This window comes from Myotis davidii, unplaced genomic scaffold (genome assembly GCF_000327345.1).
Source record: "Myotis davidii unplaced genomic scaffold, ASM32734v1 scaffold37, whole genome shotgun sequence".
NCBI classification, from domain to species: Eukaryota; Metazoa; Chordata; class Mammalia; order Chiroptera; family Vespertilionidae; genus Myotis; species Myotis davidii.
In genome coordinates, this window is record NW_006289395.1 from 901,174 (window position 1) to 914,713 (window position 13,540).

At 46.9% G+C, this 13,540-nt stretch overlaps 1 protein-coding gene across 2 annotated transcripts; it reads right to left on the reverse strand.

The window, feature by feature from the left end:
• Positions 1 to 1,426: 1,426 nt before the first annotated feature.
• Positions 1,427 to 13,534, reverse strand: TMEM107 (transmembrane protein 107). Of its 2 annotated transcripts, none has more exons than XM_015562585.1 (5): positions 13,164 to 13,534; positions 12,955 to 13,022; positions 12,778 to 12,878; positions 11,512 to 11,608; positions 1,427 to 2,175 (listed from the first exon to the last, which is right to left on the reverse strand). In XM_015562585.1, exons 1-5 carry the CDS (start codon positions 13,248 to 13,250, stop codon positions 2,163 to 2,165), a joined length of 366 nt encoding a protein of 121 aa, XP_015418071.1. In that variant the 5' UTR covers positions 13,251 to 13,534; the 3' UTR covers positions 1,427 to 2,162. The 2 variants fall into 2 exon arrangements, with proteins under 2 accessions (XP_015418071.1, XP_006761732.1); XM_006761669.2 differs by lacking the exon at positions 1,427 to 2,175 and adding an exon at positions 10,503 to 11,302.
• Between the last annotated feature and the right edge of the window lie 6 nt (positions 13,535 to 13,540).

Sequence of the window (13,540 nt, forward strand, 5' to 3'; positions counted from 1 at the left end):
GTCTGATGATTCTTGGGGGGGGGGGGGAAAGGGGTGTGGGAGATGCGGGAAGAGACTGGACAAAAATCGTGCACCTATGGATGAGGACAGTGGGTGGGGAGTGAGGGCGGAGGGTGGGGCGGGAACTGGGAGGAGGGGAGTTATGGGGGGAAAAAGAGGAACAAATGTAATAATCTGAACAATAAAGATTTAATTAAAAAAAACACACAGTGTTAGCCAGGTTGATGGAGACTCAGCGATGATGCCCACCAGCACCTATAGGGGAGGGCTCAGCAAAGAAACAATGGCTACTACCAGCTCTTCTGTCTGGAGAAAGCTGCCCCTCCAGCCCTCGTCCTGATGTGAGACAATTCAGTTCCTCCCCATATGTCCCTCGTCTTTTCAAGCTGCTGCCCCTGCCCTGGAGTTCAGAGTGAGTCAGAGTAAGTCCATGTGTGGGGCCCTTTAAGAGAAACACCTGGGACTACAGCAGTCTTCCAGCTCATTCAGCCATAATCCCAGCTAGTTTTCACAGCCAGAAGTTATGGAAACTTGTCTTCCTGGCACTGGAACCCTGGGCTGGGGCCCCTTCTTCTCCAGGGGGACCCCACAGCCAAGACATCCCTCCCACATGTGGGTGTGGGACCAGCCTTTCCCATCTCCACCCCTCCTACGTGACTTCTTCATATCCTTTGCTATACGGCTTCTGTTCCCCTAGATTTCAAGCTGCTCAGTGATGGCTATTCTGTAATTTAGTTGTAATTTTGATGTGGTTGTGGGAGGATGTGAGATCAATATTAGATTGTGAACTAGGTAATAGGTAATGATCAAAATTCAAAAGTTACAAAGGAATGTACAGTGAACCCTGGTTTCCAGCTGCCCAGGATTCCTACCTGACACAGCTGCTGTCTCCAGTCTTGTAAATGCTTGTAGATACTTTTTTTTTCTATTTTAAGTACATATACTAACAGACTATATGTATTGAGTTGCCCCTTTTTTCTTTTCTTTTTTAGAGAGAGAGAACATGGATTTGTTGTTCCACTTATTTATGCATTCGTTGGTTGATTATTGTATGTGCCCTGACCTGGGATAGAACCTGCAACTACTACTCAGCCAGGGTTCCATTTTTTAAAAAGTTTAAATTATGGGGTTTTTGTTGTTTTATTATTGCTCCCTAGTATCTCTGTCTCTTCCAGATTTCTTTAGCTTTTTTTTTTTTTAGGGACCCCTCAGTTCGCAGGCCGACGCTCTATCCACTGAGCCAAACCGGCCAGGGCTTCTTTAGCTTTTTAAAAAATATGTTTTAATTTATTTTAGAGAGCGGAAGAGAGAGGGAGGGAGAAACATGGACATGGATTGGCTGCCTCCTGCGCATCCTCCACTGGAGATCGAGCCCACAAGCAGGGCATGTGCCCTGGCCGGGAATCAAACTGGTGACCTCTTGGTGCATGGGACCACATTCAACCGAACTGAGCCACACCAGCCATTTTTTAATACTGTGTATGGATGGGAGAGTGTCTCTCTTTCTTTTAGAGGCTTTCCTCAAATGTCTGCTGGTCTGTGGCTCTGTGTTCATATTCAATAGGGAGCCGCCGAGAGGATGATTGGAAAGTGTGTGTGGGGGTGGGGGGTGAATGGACATTCATTGGCTATTAGTATTGCCGTAGCACAATGGAAGCTTTTTCGCGTGGGCTCCCAGTGTTGGTGGTGTCAGGCTTTCTCTGGTCCATTGAGTGTTTTGAGAGAACAATATCTCCTGTTCATCCCGCCCTTGATGAGGGAGTGGATCTGGAGTAGGATGGGGGTCCTGTTTCTAGTCTCAGGCCTCAGCTCTGCTGGGCCTGGGCCTAGTGTCCCCAAATTCAAAGCCTCCTCAAAAATGAGTGTGGGGAGGGAGGGGTGGGATGTGTGACGCAGTGTGAGGTGAGGCAGCGCCAGGGGTTTCATCACTGAACACAGACTCTCAGCTCCCCCTGTGTTTAGCGTGGCCAGACCCAGAACCTGGGGACCTGCAGGATCTTTGGGCATCTTGTCCTCCTGACGCCCACTGCCCTGCTTGGTCTGTCACCACACTTTGGCTGATGTCCAGCCTCCAAAACCTTGCTGAAATCCTTGGTCTGCCGCTTTCTTCTCTCCTGATCTTGTAGTCCTCGTAGATTTACACCACTGTGACTGCTCTCCTGTTACTCGGTTAACCTTTGGAAAGGAGAGAAGACAAATGCTCATGACCCGTCTTCCATGTTTAACCAGAAGCTTTACCACCGTTTATTTAACCCCTCAGGGATCAGCCTGTTAGGTTGTTTCCAGCTTTCTTGCTATTACAACGGTGCTCTTAGGACCATTGTAAATACCTACCATGATCAGCCTTCAGTCCTATGAGCAAGGCATTATCTTGATTTTACATTTAGGGAAACCTAGGCTTAGAGAAGTGCCTTGGGGTGTCTTTTTTAAAAAGTTGCCTAAATAGTGGACTCCTGGGCACCTGTTTGGGGAGGATGGGTTTGGGCAGGACCCGTTGCCCAGTGTTCCTGTAAGGACAGCCCTGATTAAACTCATAAAGCCCTGATCACTTGTTACCAGTTTAGCCAGGGAGCCAGCTGGACAGCACAGGCCCAGCCCTCAAGGCCACTGTGAGGCTGGGTAGTGTGGGCATGGGCAGTGGGGGAGCCACAAGCCAGAGCCCTATGGGCAGGAGAAGACAGGCAGGTCAGAGTCTGCTGGGACTAGGAGATGGGGATCCCCTCCTGGCCCCACTCACTCTTCAACCTCCATTCATTAGAGCTTCACTGGGGTTGACAAGCTCCTCTGTTTGCGGCAGGTGGAGTGGGGGTGGGAGGTGGGGGTGGGGAGGGAGTCCCCCTCTAAATAGTGTGGTTGGCAAGAAGCCATGTTTTTCCTTATTTCCCTCCATATCACCTGCCAAGCCAGAGCCTGCTGGTAGTGGGTGCTCGATCAACGATCAACTCTGGCAATAATGAGGCAGCTGATTTGGCCTGACAGCCAGGAGACTCCGGTTCTAATCCCAGCTCGTCCTGTCTGCATGATGTCCTGAAGCAAATGGCTTTCTCCTTGGGCCTCATTTCCCTCATTTGCTAAATGAGGACTCTTTCATTCTACAATGCTAGGCATTCTGCTGGCACCAGGAGTTGCAATAACACACAAGAGAAGAGATTATTAAACACAGTGTGATTGTCAATTATACCTCAGTAAAGCTGAAGAAAAAACACACCAGGAGATCTTTTTAATTTTTTTTTCAAATTATAAGAGAAAGTTCATTTAGAAAGTTTTAGAGGTAGGAAAAGTGAGCCAGCTGGGCTGCATAGGAAACTAGTTACGGAAGCAAGAAGGGCCCTTGGAGCTTAAGAGAAAGAAAGGGAAGAAGAGGCCACGGGAAAGGCGGGGGCCTGCTCCCAAGAGGGAGAGCCTTGAGATCTTTGATGGACATAATCATCCAGACACTTGCCAACCCAGCATTACTGGACTAAAGGGTTCTGTTTGCCTGCGTGCAGCAAAGCCCAATCAAACACGAACAGGAATTTGCAGCCAAGAAAGTAAAGGGTTATTTTTAAGGAAATGGCGCCCCAACTGGAGTCACAGGTGATGGGCTATATAGGGGGAAATCATTACTCACGTGGCTAAAGGAGTTGGGGTCTTGGGCTCTGTTGATTGGTTGGGACCAGAGGAGTAATCACTGCATCGGGTCCTGAGTCAGTCTTGGCTTTGTTCTGTCTGGTTTCATGGGGGTGTGGTTTGTCGGGCCTTTGTGCTTCCCTGGGCCGGGGGTTGAACCCAACTGAAGCCACGATGTTATCTGTAGCTAGACCAAACTCTTGTTTCTGTGGTCAAGAGACCGGTGGCTTTGTTCTTAAGAGAGTTTGATGCTGACCAGAACCTGAGGTTCTAAGGGCTTAATGATTAAGGAAAAGAGTGGGGGGCCAGAAAGGAGAAAGGAGATATATATATTATTGATTTCTGAGAGGAAGGGAGAGGGAGAGATACAAACATCAGTGATGAGAGAGAATAATTGATCAGCTGCCTCCTGCACACCCCCTAACTGGGGCTCGAGCCCGCAACCAGGTCAAGTGCCCTTGACCAGAATGGAACCCAGGACCCCTCAGTCTGCAGGCTGACGCTTTATCCACTGAGCCAAAACAGCTAGGGCGAAAGGGTCTCTTTTAAAATAAGAGTTTGAGTCCAACTGACAACAGATACCATATCAATATCTTAAATGCTTTCAGAAAGGCTCGTATTAAAGACACGAAGTTCCTGCATGGTTCCAACGGCTCAAACAGACGTCAACCAAAAGGCAGGAAGACTGAGGGCTCCGTAACTGGAGACGGCAGGATCCAGGTGCTCACGTGTCAGCAAGGCCGTCTCTCCTTTCTAGCCTCTGACTCGGCTTCATTTCCGAACAGGGAAGATAAGCAGCTGCAGGCTCATATTATTTCTCAATATTATAGTTTGTATGTTTGTTTGTTTTTTAATGGATGTGGTTCAACTTCCAAAAGTTCAAAGAGCAGACGGAGGAAGTCTCTCTCCACTCCTGTCTCACAGCTCCGCACCTCTGCCACCCACAACCAGGCTTCCCTTCCCCGCTCCTCCTTCCGCAGATGTTCTGTGTTCATAGCTTTCCACCCGTTTACACAAAGGGAAGCAAACCACAGCATATGAACTCTTCTGTGCCTTAGTTTCGTCAGGGAACTGGGAGATCATTCCATAACAGTATATAAAGTTTGCTTCCGCCCCCCTCCCCCCCTGCACAGTATTACACTGTAACATAATTTAACCAATCCCCTATTGACATTTAGATTGTTTCCAATCTTTTCCAACACAAACTAAACTACAAAATAAATAAATAATCCACACATTCCCATTTCACCTATATGCAAATGTGTAGGGCTAATTCCTATAAGTGAAAATCCTAGGTCAAAGGGTATGGGTACTTGTAATTTTTATTGATTTTGATGGATATTGCCAAATTGCTTTTTGTGGATATATTTCCAATGATTACTCCCACCAGCGAACAGGCGAGGCCTGCTTACTTAAACCCATACCCTCTCCAACATTCTATGAAACTTTTTGGTCATTACAAATATAAATTAAACATGATTTGCATTTTCTTTTCTTTTTTTTTTTTTAGAGCGAATGGAAAGGAAGGGAAGGGAAGGAGGGAGAGAGAAATATGGGTCTGAGAGAGAGAGACACATTAATTGGTTGCCTCCCAAACGGGGAACAAACCTGCAACCCAGGAATGTGCCCTTGACCTGCATCAAACCCACAAGCCTTCGCTGTGTAGGCTGAGGCTCTACCACTGAGCCACACCAGGCAGGGTGATTTGCATTTTTTTATGGCGAATGAGGTTAGGCATCTCTCAATATATTTGAGAGTTGTTTATATGTTCTTTTCTGTAAAATGTCCATACATATTTTTGTACATTTTTTTAAAAATATATTTTATTGATTTTTCACAGAGAGGAAGGGAGAGAGATAGAAAGCTAGAAACATCGATGAGAGAGAAACATCGATCAGCTGCCTCCTGCACACTCCCCACTGGGGATGTGCCCGCAACCCAGGTACGTGCCCCTGACCGGAATCGAACCTGGGACCTTTCAGTCCGCAGGCTGACGCTCTATCCACTGAGCCAAACCGGTTTCGGCTATTTTTGTACATTTTTATTGGGTTGGTATTTTTCTTATAGATCTGTAGGAGATAGTTATGTATCAACATTAGCCCTTTCTCTGCAATATGAATTCTATTTTCCCTTGATTGTCATCTATCTTTTAACTTTTGCCATGCATGCATTTAACATTTTAATATATATTCAAATGTATGTCTTCTCTTTTATGACTTCTGTGTTTTGTTTTTATACTTAGAAATGTCTCCCCCATTCTAAACTGTTTACTTCTGCATGTGGTATTCTTGCCCAAAATGCATAACCTACTCAGTCATGAGGAAACGCTGGATGAATCCAAACTGAGACATTCCACAAAATAACTCACCAGTTATTCTTCAAGTGTGTCAAGGGGGAAAACAAAACAAAACAAAACAAAACAAAACAAAAAGACCAAGGACTGTCTCAGACTTGAAAAGGCTATGGAGACATGACAACTAAATCCAATGTGAAACCCTGGATTAGATCCTGAATGAATGGGCATTAGTTGGAAAACTAGCAAAATTTAAATAAGACCTATTGATTAGTTAATAGTATTGTATCAATGATAATTTCCTGTTTCAATTACTGTACCACTAGAGGCCCAGTGTATGAATTTGTGCACGGGTGGGGTCCAGCTGGGGTCTGGCTGACCCGCCTTGTTAGGGGCCCTATCTGTGGGGCAAGCCAGAGGAGGGGCTGCGGGAGGTTGGCCAGTTGGCCCTGCCCGCATTGGGCTGGTTGGCTGTCTGCAGTGAGCGTCATAGTGACCTATCCTTCCATTCCTTCTGGTGCTTAGCTTATATATATATAGACTAGAGGCCCGGTGCACAAAAATTTGTGCACATGGGGGAGGGGTCCCTCAGCCCGGCCTGCGCCTATTTGCAGTCCAGGTCCCCTTGGGGGATGTCCACCTGTCGACTTAGGCCCACTGCTCGGGGGATCAGGTCTAAGCTTGAAGTCAGACATCCTTCTGGCAGTCAGGGAGCCTTCGGGGGATGTCCGACTAAAGGCTTAGGCCCCCAAGTGAGCTGTGATGAGAAAACTGGGGTGACAGAGGAGCCACACTGTCCCACCCCGCTGCCCTGGGTCGGGTCACACATGGGACACCTGGGCGGGCCAGTGGATCACTGCTGCCCCACTCGACCACCCCAGGTTGGGTTGCAAACAGGATGTGTGGGTGGGCCGGCAGATCGCTGCTGCCCTGCCCGGCCACCCTGAGTTGGGTCGCACATGGGACACCCGCTGCCCCGGGTCGCAGATAGCAGGCCTGGATGGCGGCAGGGCAGGTGGGATGGTGCTGTCTCACCCCAGCACCCCAGGTGGCAAATAGCAGGCCTGGGTGGCAGTGGGGCAGTCGGGATGTTGCTGACACGCCCTGCCTGCAGTATGCAAATTAGCCATTATCTTTGTTGGTGGTTAATTTGCATATCGTGCTGATTAGCCTATGGGAGGCATAGCAAAGGTACGGTCAATTACCATGTTTGTCTATTATTAGATAGGATGGCTATGCAAGCTGTTAATATTTGGAGAAGCTGGGTAAAGGGTACTCAGGAACTTTGTACCATTTTTGCAGTTTCCATAGGTCTAAAATTATTCACAATAAAAAGGTTAAAAGCTTCAAGGTTTCTTTGAGTTCATCATTTTTTTACACTGTAATCTTTTGTTTTAAGTATGTTTTCTTATTGATTTGAGGGGGGGGAGAGAGAGAGGAACATTGGTGGGGGAATCGAGCCCTCAATACGGGCTTGTGCCCCGTGACCTCTGGATGTATTCGGGATAATGCTCAACCAACTAAGTCACTGGCTTGGGCTATACTGTAAGCTTTTTCCTTCCTTCCTTCCTTCCTTCCTTCCTTCCTTCCTTCCTTCCTTCCTTCCTTCCTTCTTTCCTTTCCTCCTCCCTTCTTCTTTTCTTCCTTCCTGCTGGCTGCTTCCTGCATACCCCCTTCTGGGGGGCGAGTCTGAAACCACCCTGATGGGGAATCAACCGTGAACTCCTGGTTCATAAGTTGATGCTCAACCACTGGGCCATACCAGCTGGGCATGTAATCATTTATCTACCTATAATATTTGTGTAAGGTATTGATCCATATTTTCCTCCAGATGGTTACTCAGTTGTTCTTTTATTGAATAATCCCATTTTTTACCTCTGATATTTTTATTTTTCAATTATCTATTTTAAAAAAATTGAGGTAAAAATACATAACAAAATTAACCCATTGTAACTATATTTTTAATGTACAGTACAGTAATGTTAAATAAATTCACATTATTGTGCAACCAATCTTCAGAACCCTTTTCATCTTGCAAAATTGAAACTGGCACCCCTTAATAATTCCCTACCCCTCTTTCTTCTAGCCCCTGGCAACCACCATTCTACTTTCTGTCTCTATGAATTTGACTGATTTTGATACCACATATAAGTGCAACCATGAAGTATTTATCTTTTTGTGATTGGCTTATTCTGATTAACAAGCCACTAATTTCAAAATAAAATGGAAACCTATTTTTTTTAAAAAAAATATTTTTTTATTGATTTCAGAGAGGAAGGGAGAGGGAGATAGAAATATCAATGATGAGAGAGAATCATCGATTATTTGCTTCCTGCACACCCTCCAAGCCTGCAACCCAGGTATGTGCCCTGACTGGAAATCAAACCATGCCCTCCTGGTTCATAGGTCAATGCCCCACCACTGAGCCAGCACTGCAGGGCTGGAAACCTATTTCTGATGCTAACTGGCAAAGCTTCTGGTGTTGACTAAGAAACAAACAGTTGAAGCGCTTGTAGTAGCTACTGTAATAGCGACTTCTGGAGTGTGTATGAGGGAACTGAGGCACAGAGAGCTTAAGTGACCTACCTGGTGCTGATCACACAGCCAAGGATAGAGGGTGCACTGTGAACCCTCAGGTTGCTCCCATAGCTTTTGCCCTGGGTTAGAGCTCACATAAGAGAGCCAAGACTTGGAAACCTGCAGCATCTGGTTGGTGTTTGAAGACAAGAGGCAGATGAAGTCAACCAAGGAGTAGTGACCACCAACATTTAAGGGACAAACAAAGGAGACACACCAGTATTATGTCCCCAATGACTGATACACTGTAGGTCCTCAATCAGTATTCACTGGATGAGTCTGAGGAGCAGCCAGAACAGTAGGAAGTAAACCAGGTGAATCAATTTTCAGAAGCCAAGGGAGAAAAATTTTTCAAAAGAGAAGAGTAGTCAATATGATATATGCTGAAAAGAGGTCAAGCTAAAGTCTAAGAAGTGCCCGGCCCATATAGCTCAGTGGTTGAGGGTTGAGCTATGAACCAGGAGGTCATAGTTCCATTCCCGGTCATGTCAGGGCACAGGCTCCATCCCCAGTAGGAGATGTGCAGGAGGCAGTTGGTCAACAGTTCTCTCTCATCATAGATGTTTCCCTCCCTCTCTCTTCTTCTCTGAAATCAATAAAAATATATTTTAAGAATAATGTCTGGCCCTGACTGATTTGGCTCAGTGGATAGAGTGCTGGCCTGTGGACTGGAAGGTCCCAGATTCGATTCCGGTCAAGGGCATGTACTTTGGTTGCGGGCACATCCCCAGTAGGAGGTGTGCAGGAGGCAGCTGATCAATGTTTCTCTCCCATCAATGTTTCTAACTCTCTATCTCTCTCCCTTCCTCTCTGTAAAAAATCAATAAAATATATTTTTTAAAAAAAGAAAAAAAAGAATAATGTCTGAAAAGTGACCTCTGGTTTTAGACACAAGGGAGTAATTAATGATGAGTAGTTTCATGGAATGGTAGGACAGGATTGTGCTGGCAAATGTTAACCAACTTTCAAAAAAGTGTCCATTTATGTATGTACATAAGTTTATTACAAATTTCACTAATATAATGGATATGTAACAATGCACAAATAAAATATACAATATTCTTTATTCTATATTTCACTTTCATATCCATGATTTCATAAATGGAGTTGTATCCATTTATATAGTTTCAACATGAATGTTGTTTGATATTTTTATTTACATTTTCAAGTAAGAGAAAAAGTGAAACAATGAAGATATGTTGAAACTTCTGGTTCCTCAGTGACTTGAGTCACTTCTTTGATATTCTTGTCCGAAATGCATAATCTCAATCTAAACATGAGAAAACACTAGACAAATCTGATAATAGTTTACAAATCCTGGAAGAATATTTCCTCAATTTTTATTGGAAAGGGTTGCCAGGGGAAGAAAATATGGACAACGAAAGGTTATGTATGTGTGAGGCAGCACCTGAGAGGCAACACCAGAAAGCATCTTTTAGGATGCCATTAAATTGTTTAGAATGTCCTGGTTCCATCTTCCCAACATACACCAAACCAGGAAGCATCTATCCTGTGACAAGTTACAACTTTTGTAGTTTGTATGTATAATACTTAATTGGTATATGTGTTTTAATAACCTTTTAAACATGTTCTTGCCATGTGCTGGCAGGCAGAGGTGGGATATTGCTCCCCTGGGAACAAGTTTGCCAGGTTTCAGGGTGGGAGCTCCAACCACCAGGATCATCCCCGTTGAACAGGTGGCCTTTCTTGCCATAGTGAGATAGAAAGTTGTTAGACAATAGACCAGCTGTGACACCAACGATGATCAACATTAACGTTTGCGAGTTGTTCTTTACATTACCATTTTATAGAAAACCAAAGAAACAAAATGATTCTTTGCTCATTCAAGTTTTCCAAATCTTTTTCTTTTGAATATTAATAGCGAAAACTTGTAGCTCAGATATAAAACTTAGGAGAAATGGTACTGAATTCCCACTGAAAAACACCGTAAAATACAAACGCTTAAAACCCCAGCAAGTAGGTCCGAGTTGTTCTTTACATTACCAGGGGTAAGATCGTCAGGAAGAATCAGATTAGGAGCAATCAGGGTGTTGCAAGTCCTGATTACGCAGAGACGTTAATCACGAATCATGCGATCTCCAATCATCATGTTCCAATCTGCCCTCCAAGAGGAGGGACAGGTAAGGATTATCCTACCTGACGATAAACGCGCTCCCTGCGCACTCCGGGCTCCAAGAAAGGGATCCCACGACAACATAGGGTGAGTAAATAACACGTTAGCCTGAGCACTAAAGTTATTCAGATTCCTCCTTTACTGTTGCTACATTTATTTGCATATCTTTCAAAATACTGTGTTTTTTCCATTTGGCAATCAAAAGGAATAAACTAAATTCTCCCAGAATGCTCCGCTCGCGAGCGTGCAGTCTTAGCCGTTAGCACCACTTATTTACATATCTCCGCCCACTCCCTTCCGCCATTTACCGTAATAACCAGGATAAAAGCGGTACATATTATCTCCCAGTCTGCAAGGCTGGAAAACAGCCTTCCGTTTCTCTAGTAGTTTGGCTACCCCAATTCTCCCCTGAAATTTTAATAAGTTTTGAGGCTACTCTAAAATAGGATTTAATTACAAAACTCTAAATAAAACGCTAGTAAATCCCAAACTCGACAGTTAATTACTCTAACACATCCTCCACCAAATGCCATTTTAGGGGGAGTTGGGGGGGCGGGGTTCCTCCTTCCAGGAACGGCGAATGCTCCTCCAGCCTTTCTTCATGCTCTCATGAAGGTAATCAGAACGGTTTCTTTTTCAGGCCAAAGACGCTGATGAATAATGCCGTTTCAGTGACAGCCGGGAGGGCACTGTGGGAAGTAGGTGGTAGGTTTAGGGCCCTTTCCAATAAAAATCCCCAAATCCCCAACCCAGACACCCGGCCCCCAAAGTATAGGTGGGGTAGGACTTCAAAAGACTACAGGAGCTGGAGTGGATCTGGTATCTCACCTGTGGAGTAAACCTTTAAATTTAGGGTAAACCTTCTTCCCCCACCCCCAAACACTGACTGTTACTGTACCTGCAGAAGACGAAAATGTACCAGTACATGGTGCACTCCCAGCGCTCAAATATGAAGAAGGAGAGGGCCACAGATGCACTACAGTGAGCCCCGATGGCTTGGTAACGCACCTGAGTCAAGGAAAACCTTTGAATCAACAGGTGGTGATGGGCCAGAAAAGGCCTTTTCTCTCAGGGTCACTTCTTGCTCCCTCAACAATTGCAAAGGCCAGAGCCAGCAGACCTGCCTTCTGAGTTTTAGGAGAGCCATGAGACCAGAACTGAGCTTGCACATTTGGGCCTCCAGGGTACCCCATTGCATATCTAGGGGCCAGCCTGGACTCTTCAGATGAGGTAGGAACAGGCTTCCCCCCTACCCCAGGCCACACAAGATTGCTCAAAGTGACCTGATACATTCTGCTGGAATCACCCACCAGCGCCCTGGTCCTCTTGGCCCACAACTCAATTGTCAAGAGCCTTCTCTGATCCATCTTCCTCACTTCCTCTGTCTCTTCTGAGTTCCCATAGTGCTTTATTATGGGGCGCGGCTACAGTATTTGGACAGGTTCAAGCCTCGGACTAATAAGAGGGCACAGTCCTCTCGTCGCCACGTGCAAGTCCCAGCTTGGAGGGCAGAGCCCTCCCAGCACAATTTTAGCCAACAGCTATAGCTGTAAGCTTGAATCTGTGGTCGGAACACGTGGCCCCACGTGCCTGAGCGATATAGTTCAAGTGCATGTAGTGGAGTGGGATTGAAACCCACGAGAACGTTGTGAACATGTTGATCACGCCCTTACTTTGCCTCCTGGGATCCGCTATAAAATAAAGCCACGGCTGGTGGGCACTGGCGCTGTCCATCAGAGGGGCAGCGTCCCACCGAGACCCAACTTTCATTCTCTTGTCTGTCTTTTCTAAGCCTTTCATCGCCCCCACTCAGGGTCACTGAACTAGGCTGAGCTGGCATGAGTATGCCATGGCCGTGCCGGCTCCCCACATTTTATATGTTCACACACTCCTATAGCCCAGTGCTTATCACACTGAATTATAGGGTCTGACCCTCTTCAAGGTAGAAAACTGTGCTTTCCCTCATTTGGGGACCTCCATTGCCTGGTGCATAGCAGGAGCTTGACAAATGATTGCGGAGTGTATTCAATCTGCATTGACTAAGACATCTCTAAACTGGAGATATTTTATTTGCCTGCAAGGGCAGACACTCAAAGGGCTCTCAAAGGGCTCTTAGGTGGCTGAGGGGGTGCCTGATGGAAATGGGCCCTGTGGGAAAGGATACAGATGAGGCTCTGGGTATTGTTGAACATGGAAACTCCTGAGAAGAAACCGGCCAGCTCCACTGCGAAGAGGCCCAGGGTGACAGCGAGCGCTGCCACCAGCCTGCGGAGAGGAAGGGGGTGGGCTCAGACGTCTGGGCTTCTTCTAAGGCCCCTCCACTCCCACCCAAAGTGCTCACTGCATGTCCTGCTTCCTGTACTCCTCGGGGGTGAACGTGAGAGGCAGGCAGGCCTGGATGTTGCTGTCCTGGAGAGCGAGCCGGGCAAAGAGAATGGAAAGTAAAATTGGGGTGTGAGGACCCGACTGGTCAGGTCCCGGGGGAGGCTGGGCCAGGCAGGGACCACCCCAGCGGGGATGCGGCGGGAGGAGGGCGGGCGTAGGTCTTACCCGGGACCAGAATAAGGTGATGACGACCACCAGGTGCGCCAGGAGCGTCAGGAAACGAGAGGGCACGAGCCCCGAGATCCGGCCCATAGCCCGAGGCCTCCGGGGCTGGGAGCTCAGGGATGGCTACTTCCCAATCCCCTGGGCTCCCGGGGAGGAATGTGGGCGCCTCCTTCCCTCCGGCACTCACACCGCCCAGTTGCCGTGGCAACAAACGGAAGCGGCGCTCGGATCGGATCTTCGAAGATCTCGCGAGAGCAGGGAATTTCGAGCCGCTGGGAGCCTCCGGGTCAGCTCAGGCTTGGGCTCCGCTGGGGGGCGCGGGGGGGCCCAGGAGGTCGCCAATGGCTGGCCAGCTCCCCGCGAGCAGCCGAGCTGTC